This window comes from Rattus norvegicus, chromosome 16 (assembly GCF_021556685.1).
Source record: "Rattus norvegicus strain SHRSP/BbbUtx chromosome 16, alternate assembly SHRSP_T2T, whole genome shotgun sequence".
Lineage (NCBI taxonomy): Eukaryota > Metazoa > Chordata > Mammalia > Rodentia > Muridae > Rattus > Rattus norvegicus.
In genome coordinates this window covers 74,279,029-74,292,494 of record NC_141549.1, presented here as the reverse complement: position 1 = coordinate 74,292,494, position 13,466 = coordinate 74,279,029, and the positions used below count along the sequence as shown (strand labels likewise).

The 13,466-nt window shown below is 44.6% G+C and overlaps 2 protein-coding genes and 1 non-coding gene across 2 annotated transcripts in view; 2 read left to right on the top strand and 1 right to left on the bottom strand.

The window, feature by feature from the left end:
- The window catches only part of Erich1 (glutamate-rich 1), a gene marked incomplete at its 5' end in the record, with an annotated part of 52,793,804 nt that overhangs the window by 9,371,869 nt on the left and 43,408,469 nt on the right, over positions 1-13,466 (bottom strand).
- Trnap-ggg (transfer RNA proline (anticodon GGG)) lies at positions 323-403 on the top strand. Its single transcript has one exon. It is a non-coding gene; the product is annotated as a tRNA-Pro (tRNA).
- Positions 11,898-13,466, top strand: part of Kcnu1 (potassium calcium-activated channel subfamily U member 1) — an 87,475-nt gene continuing 85,906 nt past the window's right edge. The window contains exon 1 of the mRNA XM_087589531.1: positions 11,898-12,157. Coding sequence (XP_087445657.1) covers positions 11,963-12,157 — 195 coding nt within the window. The 5' untranslated portion in view covers positions 11,898-11,962. The remainder of the gene's footprint in view (positions 12,158-13,466) is intronic.

The window sequence follows — 13,466 nt, the reverse complement described above, 5'->3', positions numbered from 1 at the left end:
TGGTGCGCTGGCCAAGAAAGAGGACAGTAGTGCGAGAATCGCATTCTTTTTCCTTCCATTATGAGAGTCCTAGGAATCTAACTCAGGCTGAGCAAGCAAGTGCCATCTGAGCCATCTCACTGATCATACATTTGCTTTCTCAAGAGTTAATTTCCGCTGGAGAGATGGCCCAGTGGTTCAGAGCAGACTGCTTTTCCAGAGGACCTGAGTTCAATTCCCAGCCACCACAAGGTGGCTCACAACCATCTTTAATAGGATTCGATGCCCTCTTCCCTGGTGTGTCTGAAGACAGCTACAGTATATGCAAATAAAAAGAGTAAATTTCGGGGTTGGGGATTTAGCTCAGTGGTAGAGCCCTTGCCTGGGAAGCACAAGGCCCTGGGTTCGGTCCCCAGCTCCGAAAAAAAGAACCAAAAAAAAAAAAAAAAAAAAAAAAAGAGTAAATTTCAGTAGAGCACTTTAGATCTAAAACAAACATACTTAGGGGTTAGATCATTGTTACTTTTTATGAAAAAGTGCCATCATGACCAAAGATATCTTAAGCAAGAGGGGGAGTTCATTTTGGTTGAAGGGTTCAAAGAGGTAAGAGTTGGTCCCCAGCTCCGGAAAAAAAAAAAAAAAAAAAAAAACCAAAGAGGTAAGAGACCATGATGGTGTAGGAACAATATGGCAGCAGGCAGCAGGAATGGTGACTATAACACACGGCTTAGCTCTTGCATTCTTTGCCAGAATCACCGAGCACAGAGGAAGAACTTCAAGGAAGCAGCGTTACTTTTTACTTGTAAGCTTGCCCTCAATGACATACTTCTGCCAGCAAAGGTTCACCTCCTAAGCCTCCACAAACTTCACACTGACTGGGACTCAAGTGTTCAGAACCCCAAGACTGTGGGGGACACTTCTCATTCGAACCACCACAGACCCCATTCCTTCAAAAGTAAACTTTCTCTAAAAGTTAGGTAGCATGCAGAAGCCCTGGATAAATGACATGAACTAGGCATATCGTTCTAAGTCTATTATCTCAGACGGGAAACCACAAGTTCAAGAGCATCCTTGGCCATTGTAGTTCAAGGCCTACAGTATATGAGATTTCTGTATCAGAAAGCCAAAAGAAAAAAATGGTTTTAATATTATTTCTATTAATGAAAATCAAAGAGGGTAACTTTAAAGCAAAAATTATGGGACCACAAATAGATCTGAGAATGTGGCTCAGTGGTAGAGCACTTGCCTGGTAGACTTGAGGCTCTGGATTCAATCCCCACCACAGAAATGGAGGCACAGTGAACACGGTCACTAAATTGTTCCATACTCACACCTTGAGTCACTGATTAATTTTTAAGCGATGTCCCCAGGGTGGTAGTAGTACAGCCCGTCAACAGAGATGCTTACCCCGAAAACAGCATGTGTGAAGCACTTTCCCTGTGAGTCACAACCATCTTCAGCCTCGAGGTGGAACCTATTCAGTCTTTCACTACCGTGTGAATGGGGACCTAGAATTTTCTTTTTTAACAATATAAAACGTTTTACCTAACATAGTTACATCCTTTCTTTCCTCCCTCCAACCCTTTCCATTCCCCGCTAACCCTCTCTCAAATTCATGACTTATCATTATGATGTGTATATAATATATTCACAAAATGTGTGCATGAAATACATAAATATAATATGCTGCGTGCACTTAATGTTGTTTGTGCTGACTTCAGAGCTGACCACTTGGTATTATATAACCTCCTGGGGAAGACTACTTTTCCTCCCGTCAGGAGTTGTTAGTCGTCTGTAGTTGCCTCAAGGTAGGGCCCCCCTGAGATTTCCCCCTTCCCTGTCTATTAGGGTTGCCACTGTTTGGATCTTGTTTAGGTAACCATATGTTGTGATATCCTGGGTTATTTCTAGTAGCCATAATCTCAGGAGACTTCCCAGTCCCGTGGCTTTTGGTCTTTCTGTCCCCATTACCCTCAGTGTTCTGTGGGCCTTAGGTATGTTGTTGGAGAAATATCCACTGGGACTGGGTATCCACGGTTAACCAATCTCTGCACTCTGACTAGCGGAAAGCCCCTGAATAAAATATTTGAAAACTGAACACGGATATTCATTAAAACGTTTATCTACCATGACCAAGTTAGTGTTATCCAAGAGATGCCAGGATGGTTCAATATATGAAGTCAATAAATGGATGGATTTAAAGACTGAAATCACATGACCATCTCAAGTGAGTGCAGAAAAATCTTTGTCAAAATCCAACATGCCTTCATGATAAATGTTAGAGAGGGGAGAGGGAGAAAGGGAGAGAGGGAGATAGGGTGAGAGAGAGGGAGGGGGAGGGAGGGAGGAAGAGAGAGAGAGGCAGACAGACAGACTGACTGAGACTAGAGAGAGCACACCTCAACATAATAGAGGCTATATATGACAAAACCATAGTGAAGAGTTCAGAGGGGAACCAGAGTGCTCCTGGCATCAGGTTGGTAATGATCATGAAGGCACAATACAGCAACACAGCCCCCAACAGTGTTCCTCTACTCAAAATACCAAAAGGGTCAAGATAGAGAGTCCCCTAATCAACAAAGGGGACTGTGCTCGGAGCAGGCGACTTATCAGCGGCTACATCACTGAAAAATCACTTCCCGTATCATAGCAACCATCAAGTATCCACACTCCGGAGCCCTCTCCCAATCCCAAGATCCCAAGGCCCCACGCTGTGCACGTAATCACAGTACTGGAGTGCGGTGGTCTCTCCATCAACAGGAGACGGTGGTGCTGGGAGGTGCTGGGGAGGTGCTGGGAGGTGGTAGCTCATATGTACATGTCTCACTAAAGCTAAGCGCTCAACTGTCACTTAGTCTCCGCACCTGTCTGAGTTTCTGCATCAACCACTGCAGAGAGAAAGCTTCTCTGGCAAAGGCCATGAGCAGCATCTACTGCTCTAAGCAAACACTCAGAGGGTGGTTTGCCACATTTAGCAAAATAACAGGAGCACATCCCCCAATCCCTTAGGGTTGTGGGATTCTGATCAAAGAGACGTTGAGGTTTCTTTAAGAAAATACCTTTGAGTGTTAGACTCAGCCAAACGTCTGTGCAAAAGAACTAAGAACCGGAGAGAACCTGGTAAAAAGCACCCTACCTCCCATAGGTCAAGCAATGGCGGGGAAATGTAGCAAGGTCCCACATACGCATTTTGGCAGGGACTAATCACAGGGTGGTCTCTTTGTCCTTTCCCAAGGCCTCCAGGAAGGTTTAGTAAGAGAGTGTGGGGGAGGGGTGTGGTGAAGTTGCCACTCATTTAAGGACATTTGGCTATTTCCCCCCCCTCAGGCTCTCAGGCGCCCCAACACACTAGGGCCTCTCACCCTTGGAACCCTGAGTGTTTGACTAGGTTTACAGTTCCAAGCATGAATTCCTTCTTGTGGAGCAGGCCTCTGATCTAAGCAGAAAGTGCTTGGTTAACTCCAGAACAGCCGTGCCACTATTATATCTAGACACAGCTTCAATCTGGCAGGTTGGTATCTTAGCTCACAGGGGTTCACATTTGAATAAGACTCTTTACATCCATTTTCCTCCAGGAATCTACATAGAATGTTCTGGCATTATGAACTCTAGTCAACATGGAAGAAATTTTTAGGTCGGTTCCAGTCAAGATTTCTCAATGTGCTATAATCAAAGTGTGTAATATCTTCAGCAATATGATCTTACCATCTATTCCAAGCGGAATGGCAAGGCCTCCCTGACCAATGACGAATAAGGAGATACCTCAAACGCAGCTTTGGGATTTTTAATAACCTGTGACTTCTGGAAGCAGTAGTATCCATCCACGCAAGATACTTCCATTAATTTTTTCCCTCTATTCTTTAAAAGGAACACTTACAGAATAACGTTTCCATCTGTATTTTTATATATCTTTAGTTTTGAATGACCCTACCCCACTCCTCTTGGCCCACCCCCACTTCCACCCCAGGTCTTCTTCCTCTCTGTGTACTGCCTGTATTTCAATATCCCCCTTCTTTCTGTGCTTCTTAGAGCCCCTTAGGAGATTTTCCTGGTTCTAAGATAAAGCACTTGCTTGTGTCGTTTTAAAAGTCTGTTTACGGGCTGGAGAGATGGCTCAGCGGTTAAGAGCACCGACTGCTCTTCCCGAGGTCCTGAGTTCAAATCCCAGCAACCACGTGGTGGCTCACAACCATCTGTAATGAGATTTGATGCCCTCTTCTGGTGTGTCTGAAGACAGCTACAGTGTACTTATATATAATAAATAAATAAAATATTTTAAAAAAAAAAGTCTGTTTACTTTTTAAGTGTTAAAGGGGAACTCGCCTGCACACGTGACCCGCAAGCACGTGACAGAGTCTGGCTTATAGCAGATACTCAAGTGTCTACTGCTTTTCATCCTTATCAGCCTCTCAGGCACAAGCTGAGAACTTTCCTAGTGAACGGAGAATGTACTATTTCTGAGGCGTTAACCACCTCCCGATCTCCAAGTACTGGGTTGCCTCGATGACAAGGTAGGTCACTAACTTCATGAAATGTTCTCAAATCTGAAACTAGCAGCATGGATAATTCTTTTGAATGGCACTCGACTGCCACAACATGTACACACACACACACACACACACACACACACACAAACTGTGGCGCATATCCATGAACGTAGGGAATTACCCACCCATCACTTTGCAGCAAGGAAAGTGAAATATGAAATGGAGAAGTGCAAAGGACTTGAGTCTCTGTAGATTCTTATTTCATTCCCAAAACGAATAGTTCTAAGGATCTGTAATTTACACATCCAACCACCAAATGATGATTAACTTCATGTGGCTTGCCAGGCGCAATGTCAGATACAGGGTGCTTGGCGCTTAGTTAGGTAAAGGGTGCTTAGTGCTGTATAAGGCAAGCAGGATACACTGTGTTTGTGGAGCAGAGACTTAGAGAACAGAAAACATGCCGGTAACATACTTAAGAGAACCATGGAATGGGAGAGAGAAAGGCTCTGAGGTGGAGGCAAGAGGTTCAGAAGGTTAAAGCTAGCCTGAACTGTGAGGCCTGTCTCCAAGTAAAACACCGTTATTACTGTCACCGAGCAAACAAATGAAAACCAACAGAGAAGGGTCAGAATGCCCTAAGAGACAATTAGTCCAGCTTGTGGGATTTGGTGTCCACGGGTGGTCAGGAGGAGGTGCTCAGACCTGAGGCAGTGGAGACCTGACGGGTGGCGAGACCTAGAACCACGCACTAGGCAGAGGAAACAGCACACAGAGGGCTGCAGAATGAAGGACTCTGTTCCCACTAGGAGGTCATGTGGCAGGAACACACAAAGGTGGCACCCGGGTGACCAATGGTCTCAATTTGCCCAGGACTAAGCACTTCCCCAGGGCATACAACTTTATATTGAGCAAGGGGCAATTTTTGTTTTGAGGCAGGGTCTCACTGTGGAGCTTCCTGTGTAGAGCGCATTGTCTCTGAACTCACTTCCTGCCTAAACGCTGGGATTAAAGGTGTGCATCACCAGGCCTGGACAGGTCTAGGTAACTGGGGAATGTTGCTCACCCTAGGGAACATGTATTTGAAGACCCCTGAATTTAAAAGTGCTTACTTATTTAACTGATATCTAACTCTGGGACAATTAAAATGACTTTCATTCATTCTTTGGAATTTTCAAAAAATCAGTGTTTCGATATGTTCCTTTCTATTTCTTTTCATATCTACCCTCGCTTCCCAACCCACCCAATTTTGTTTCTTCTTTCCTTTTAAAAAAACATCAAGTCCAGTTTGTGTCGCCCATATGTTCTTGGATGTGTAGCCATCCCCTGGAGTATGGTTGACTTACCAGGGCTACACACATGTTGGGATGACCTACATGCACACTTGTTATCAAATGGCCACGCAGGGATATCCCTTTATTTAAATGCCAGTGCCAAGTGCTAGCGAGATATTTGGTATTGCCATTTCTATGACACATTACCTATTTTCTTTTTAAAATTAATTTATTTTACATACGAGTGCTCTATTTGCATGTACACCTGCAAGCCAGAAGAGGGCATCGGATCCCATTACAGATGGCTGTGAGCCACCATGTGGTGGCTGGGAATTGAACTCAGGACCTCTGGAAGAGCAGTCAGAGCTCTTAACCACCAAGCCATTTCCTGTAAATGTTTGTCACTTCCTCACACGCCCAGAAAGAGGAAAAAGCAAGCCGCCATGGGAAAGGTCATGGACGGATAGGTTGCACTCCATCTGGCGAAAGTTAACACTAAGACATGGACCGGGCAACGGAGTCTTGCTGATGATCAGCTCAGAACGACTAACCTGTGAGCCTTCTGCCCCTGGGCTGACAGCTCTTTGTATGAGAAAAGAATGTGACTGACAGACAGAGGCAGGAGACAGAAGCATGGACAGGACCAAAACAGGGAGCTAAAGAGAGGAGAGTCACAAGGCAGGGACATTAGATTAAGTAAGAAGCTAACAGAGACTGCCTCAGCAAAAAGGCCAACAGCCTTAAACTGTAGATGTCTCTGCAGCTGTCTCATCACACCACAAGCAGGACCCCGAAAGCCCCGAAAGAGATAACTGACTCCACTTCTCCCAGCAACCATCACTTGGCAAAAGCTCATCACCTAGGGATGGGACTTCATGGCCACCCTCCCTCTCCATGTTAGGATTTGGGATGGCCTGACTCTGCACAGGTCTTGTGCACACTTTACCGAGCATTCTGTGCAGCTGCCCCGTTGCATCCAAAAGGCACTTATCCCTACTCATCTCTGACTTTTCCATTCCCCCCTCTTCCCCAAGGATCCCTGAGCCTTGGGAGGAGGGAGACAGATGTCCCATCTAGGTCTGGTCATTCTGACCCCTCTTGTTCTCTGCACCTTGACTAGTTGTAGGTCTCTGTGTTAATCACCATCTACTGCAGATACCTTCCCTAACGATGGCTGAGAGACGCATAAAACTATGGCTGCCATGATAAGTCATTAGGAGTTGGTTTAACACTACCTCCATTTAGCAGAATAAAAGTGCACATGCCCGGGGGCTGGAGAGATGGCTCAGCGGTTAAGAGCACTGACTGCTCTTCCAGAGGTTCTGAGTTCAAATCCCAGCAAACACATGGTGGCTCACAACCATCTGTAATGAGATCTGATACCCTCTTCTGGTGTGCCTGAAAACAGTTACAACTGTACTTATATAATAAATAATTTTAAAAAAAAGTGCATGTCTTACCAGACTAGTCATTACTCTAGCTCGGGGTCCACAAAGGTGTATGACTGATGGTTACTTTTCTGATAGCTTACATTATACATTGTAGCAGCAGGAAAGTCAGGAAGTAGAAACAAAGTTTCCAAGTCAGCACGAGCTTGTCATCTCCACACAAGCAGGTGATTCCTTCAGCAAAAGTGTCTTACCATTAAGTTCTGGACCGTATCCAGTTACATCAGCAATAGCTCCTCCCCCCCCCCTCCTCTTTATTTAGATAGGGTCTTACTGCGTAGCTCGGGTTGGCCTAGAACTCATGCTGTGGACCAGGTTGGCTTGGAATTCGGAGACATGCCTACACCTGCCTGCCGAGGGCTGGGATGAAGAGTGCACCATGCCTGGGATTGCTTATGGGTTTGCAAGGTCTACCCTCAGCCTTGCTGTGGAGCCAAAGATGACCTTGAACGTCCCATTTCCCAATGTTAGTTACGAGTGTACGCCACTGTTGCGGCTGGATGTGGTACTGCGGTTCCAACCCAGGGCTTCCTTCACACCAGGCGGGCGCTGTACCAATGGAGCTCCATTCCTAGTCCCACTTGCACGCTCATAGTTTTAAAATTACACTTACTTAGTGTCCAGCAGTAGACACTTGGAAGTCAGAGGATACCTTTGGAAAGTCCGTTCTCCCCTGTGGGTCTGGGGAGCAACAGGTCATTAAGCTTGGTGGCAAGGACTTCAGACCCACTGAGCCACTGTGCCAGCCCCATGTTACAGCATGTACTGCTGACAGAATACCAAGAAGAAAAATGGCTTCGTTGTCTGAAACGGGGAATGATGCCCAGACAACATACTGTTGAAAATATGTTAAATGGTGAAAGTCAAGGAAGTGAAAAACCCTTACGACAGCGAAGCAGTTTGAATAAATAACATGGACCTTAATGTCTGACCTTATTTTCCAAATAGCTACAAGCCTCCCACGTATGTGTGTGTTCACCTGTGGGTACATACTTGATCATAGAATCAAATGCATGTGTGTATGACAAGCACATGAATCAGAGGCCAGAGGCATTGAAGGCCTTGAAGCTGGAGTTGTAGGTGGCTATGCAAGCGACCTGACGTACGTATGCTGGGAACCAAACGGGGGTCCTCTGAGCCATTCCTCCAGCTCTGTATAGGATTCTTCACTACCTCCTTCCCTCCTTTCTTTCTCCATTTTGAAATGGACTGCAATACTTACTGACATCTTTTCTGTTAGAGGTCACTTTAGTCTCAGAGACCCCATCTTATAGAGTCCCCCATCTCGTACTGGGCTGAATGCTAAGAAATAGCTAAAACTCCCAGAAACGACTGAAGTCCAGTAGCTGCTGAAGAGGCTCTGACTGGCTGGTCTCAATCCAGGCCAAGTGACCAGGGAAGCCATATGAGGTATTTGACAGGTAGCAACTGACTTAAGATGCCGGGTGTGAAAAAGTTGGAAATATACAATATGCATCTATCAGATTGGTTATCCCTACCCTTGGCCTTACTCCTCCTGGTTTGTGGGGTTGGTTTGTTTGGTTTTTGTTTGTTTGCTTGCTTTAAAAAGTTGCTGTCTTCAGCCAGGGAAAAGCTGGAAGAAGCTGAGGAGGAGGGCAACCCCTAAGACCAGGAGTCTCAACTTACCTAGACCCCTGAGATCTCTCAGACACTGAGCCACCAGCCATGCAGCATAGACCAGATGATATGAGCCCTTCACTCACTCTCTCTCTCTCTCACTCACACACACACACACACACACACACACACACACACACACACAGCAGAGGACTGACTGCTGGTCTGGACTCAGTGAGAGAAGATTCACCTATCCCTCTAGAGACTTAAGGCCCCAGGGATTGGGAAGGTCTGGTGGGGTGGGGGTGAGGAAGGAGGGGACATTCTCTTGGAGATGGGGGAGGGGTGGTGGTTTGTGGTGAGGTATAGGATGGTGAGTGTTGGGCTCAGTCTAGGAGAGAGGTAGTGGCTGAACTATAAAGGGAGATTAAATTTAAAAAAAAAAAGGGAGGGGCTCTGTCTTATCCCCCACTGACACGGTTTAGATCCCGAATCCAGCCATGTCCCTGATATATTACTTGTCACCTTTTTGAATAAAGAAACTTTTGTTGGCTCTAACTTGGTTTTCGTAGTGTACTATTCCCAATCTCCGACCCTAACATAGAGAGAGAGAGCACCGGAGGGAGGAAGGGAGGGGCAGGCCATTGTGCAAATGTAGAGATCAGAGAACAATGTTTAGGAATTGGCCCTTGAGTCTTAAAACCAGGTCCTCGGGTTTTCTGGCAGGTCCTTTAGCTGCTGAGTCATTTCATTTCATGAGCCTTCTTAATTCCTTTCTTAAAATAAAATCACATTTGCTTATGCATTTGCATGCATGTGCGTATGTGTGTGCGTGCACACCACGCACTCGTGTCCATGCTAGGGTGCGGCGCAAGAGTGGCGGTCGGAAGACAATTTGCAGCCCTTGGTTCTCTTCCTACTGTATGGGTCTAGGAGTTGAATTCAAGTGTTCAGCTTGGCATCAGGCCCTCTTACCAGCTCTCTTTATTTTCTCTACTCTTCTCTTTTGTAAAAGTACGGGGCTTTACTATGCCCGCTCTTGCTCCCAAATAATGATACAGAGACCTTTACGGTTTTTTAATAAGGCTCTTGTACTATTGTGGGCAGATTCTGATCTATTCTAACATGGCTATGCTGGCCTGGCCTACTTCCCAGTCACTTCCCACCAACTGTGGCGTTACCTGCCATCTTGGTCTCGTCCTGGCCTTCTTCTTAGTCCGAGTCTCAATGGCGACTCCTTCGGGATTCTCTCCCATTGACCTCCTTTTCTCCCTTCTTCCCACCCAGGACACGCGTCACTGGGATCGGAAGTCCCGCCTCTCCCGCTCCTGCCCAGCCACTGGCCGATCAGCTCTTTATTAACCAATCAGAGGTGATGGAAAACAACTTTTGCACAACACTGAGACAGGAAATGGTTGACTATGCAAATGTCTGGACTGCAAACAGGTCGCTGTAATCAGCATCTGAATACACAGTGCACAAACCGTTGCTGCCCCCCACACCTCTCTGCTCCCCTCTCCTCCCACGCCCCTCCTCTCCTTTCCCTGCCTCTCCCCTCCGGTCCCCTCCGCACTCCTCTTCTCTCTTTTCATCTCTCCTCTGACCTTACAACATTTTTAGAAACAGGTCACACTACGTATCTGAGGCTGGTTTCAAACTCATGATCCTCTAACCTCAGTATCTAGAGTTCTGGACCACACAGTGCCACTACACTTAGCATAACATCTTTTCTTATATTTAATTTTAAATATGCTCTTTAAAACATGGAATGCCAGCAATAAGTCTATCAAGCAATCATTGTTTGACATATAATAAAACTATGAAATTAAGGAGACTCTTTAGACCTTGCCCGGTGACTGGGCAGAAGGGCCTGGACTGATGCTAGGAGTTCCTCACAAGAGTGTTCATGCTGCCATAGCCCAGTGCAGGGTAATAGTAGAAATGACAGAAAAACTGAGAGAACAGACATGGCAGTCCAGGAAATGCCTTCTTTGTCTCCAGGAAATAGTGTAAAGTAAGGCTGGGCCCCTAAGGAACACATGCTTTCCCAGATCATCCAGGACTAGGGTGAGACAGGCTCACCTCTGGAGATTAAAATTCCACCTGTCACTCATACAAATGATAAGGTATGACATTTCTTACAGCTTCGAAATAGAGACTTAAAGGGGAGTCAGAGGTGTTACTGACAGGGCAGAGATAAAAGCAAGAAAGAGGAAGATTTGACAAGGAATAGATGAGGACCAGTTTGATGGTACCAAGGGACGAATCACATTACAGTAGAAGCATTTATATAACACCCATAGTCTACCATGAGCCATTCTTACTTAAAAGATAAAAATATATGTCCCTAAATATATATAATTTAAAAACATAAATGATTCTTTAAAATGTATATATTTTTGGTGCTCTCAACTATACATATTTAAAGTCAATTATCATCGAGCAACCCATTTCATACCACGTGTGTTGTAGGTGTGTGCACATGACAACGTATGTGCCCAGAACACCCAGATTCTACTCCTTCTTTATTTTAGCACAATTTTACAAATGTGTCTCAATGTTACCAACCAGTCTTCATGTCATACCATAGATATTTAGATGAGTTTACCCACAACTTTTTAAAAGAACAAACAAAATCTAAATATTTTTTTTTTCTGGTTCTTTTTTTCGGAGCTGGGGACCAAACCCAGGGCCTTGCGCTTCCTAGGCAAGCGCTCTACCACTGAGCTAAATTCCCAACCCCACAAAATCTAAATCTTTAAGGATTTCTTTTCCTCTGAAATTTTCAAGAACCTAATATTGTCTCAGAAAGGTAGAGAACCAGTTCTGAGGTTGCTGTATGTATGTTACCAAAAACAAAATCTGAAGTTGCTTGACTAGACAATCCAATTGAAATAGGTAGCCAGCTGCTAGTCTCTGCACTAGAGAGTAGAATTCCTCAAGGTCTCAGAAGAAGTGATGAGGGCATCCGGAACCCTCATCTACTGACTACCCTGGGTAGTCTTTAGCATTCTCTGTCAGTTGACTGGCATCAGTGAGTTTCACCAGAGTGGTTAGGAGACTCTTGTCCTTTGAGCTTCTCATTGGCTTTCACATCAGATCTCGAGGTGATGCAATAATACAAGGAAGTGTGCCTCCTGGGACTGTTGCCGGGTGACCATGACATCATAGACTAGCCCAACAGTGTCTTCTCAAGATGTCTCAAACATTGCTAGACAATTTAAATAAGAAAGAATTGACGGAAACGTCATGTACAATCGAAATCCAAGCAGCATTCATTCTCTCCTCCTTGGCGACTTTCTTCGGGGGACTAATCGTCTTGTTCATTTTCAGAATAGCCTTGAAAATCTCAAGAAACTGGAAAACCGTCAAGGGGCCAAGAGGGATCTTGGTCAGTTTCCTTGTCTGAGACACCTGTGTGTGAAGATTGGCAAAGCTTGTTGACCATGTATGATGAGGGATGTACCAGAGTCTCTGTTCTGAAAAAAGAAAAAAACAGAAAACAAAAAACCTTCCATGTACATTGACGACAACCCTGTTTCAAATCTTAAAAAGACAGTTAAGGTCAAATGTACTTTATGGATTAATCCTAGCACTTGAGGCAGGAGGATTGATGTGAGTTTCAGGTCAACCTAGACTACATGGACAGAGGAGACCCTCTCTCCAGAGAGGGGGGTGGGGAGAGAATGAATGTATATGTAGTGTATAAATATACAATATGCTGTAAATAAATTACATATATATATATATATATATATATATATATATATATATATATATCTAGAGAGATGTTTTAGAGGAGAGCATATGGTCTTAGTGCATCCCAGGCCAGCCAGAGCTACAGACAGAGATTATCTACGATGTGAGCCTTGAGATTGGCCTGGGCTACATGAGATCCTGTTTCGGAGGGAGGGGGTTTTGCAAACTGCTAATAGGGAGCCACAAAGGCACAAGACATTGACTTAGCCTTACCTTTAAGAACCTTTCTGCATGATTCATATGTGTCCATATGTATACACTGCTCTTGTGTGTTACCAACACCAGCCACAGACACGTTGAAAGGTAGTTTTGGTAGCGTAACTAGCTTTGCAAAGGTCGATGCTGACTGCTGGCAAGTGATATTGGGAACAGACGAGGCTTTGTGAAGATGACATTAATAGCTTGAAACATCTCTCTTCAATTCAACATGACTGTTCTATTTTTGTTGACTGTCTGTTCCTTTGCTTTGAGACAGGGTCTCATTCTGCAGCCCTGGAACTTAATATGTAGACCAGGTTGGCCTCTTAACTATGTAGACCAGGCTGGCCTCTTAACTCATCTGCCTTTGCCTCCTAATTGCTGGGATTAAAGGCATATGCCATCACAACAGACTCAGTGGAAGAGTTTTATTAAACTCTCTATGATTTGTTTTAATTTTCCACCACTTAGACTTTGTTTCTTCCTGAAATAAATCACAATAGGTTTTTTGTAATAGAATACTTTTTGCCTGTGCTTCATAATTAATATGTGGATTTTGCTTAAATATGTCTCTCATGTTAAAGTGGTGTAAAGTAACATAGTGTGAAAAAAGAGCAAAAATGTAATGTTATTTGCAGTATGGTCTTTATATTTCTGTATTTGAGAATATTTGAGAATATCTAGTATTGAAATATATAGATTTTATTGATAAACCAGTTTATTCTGTAACTGTTTCTACTTGA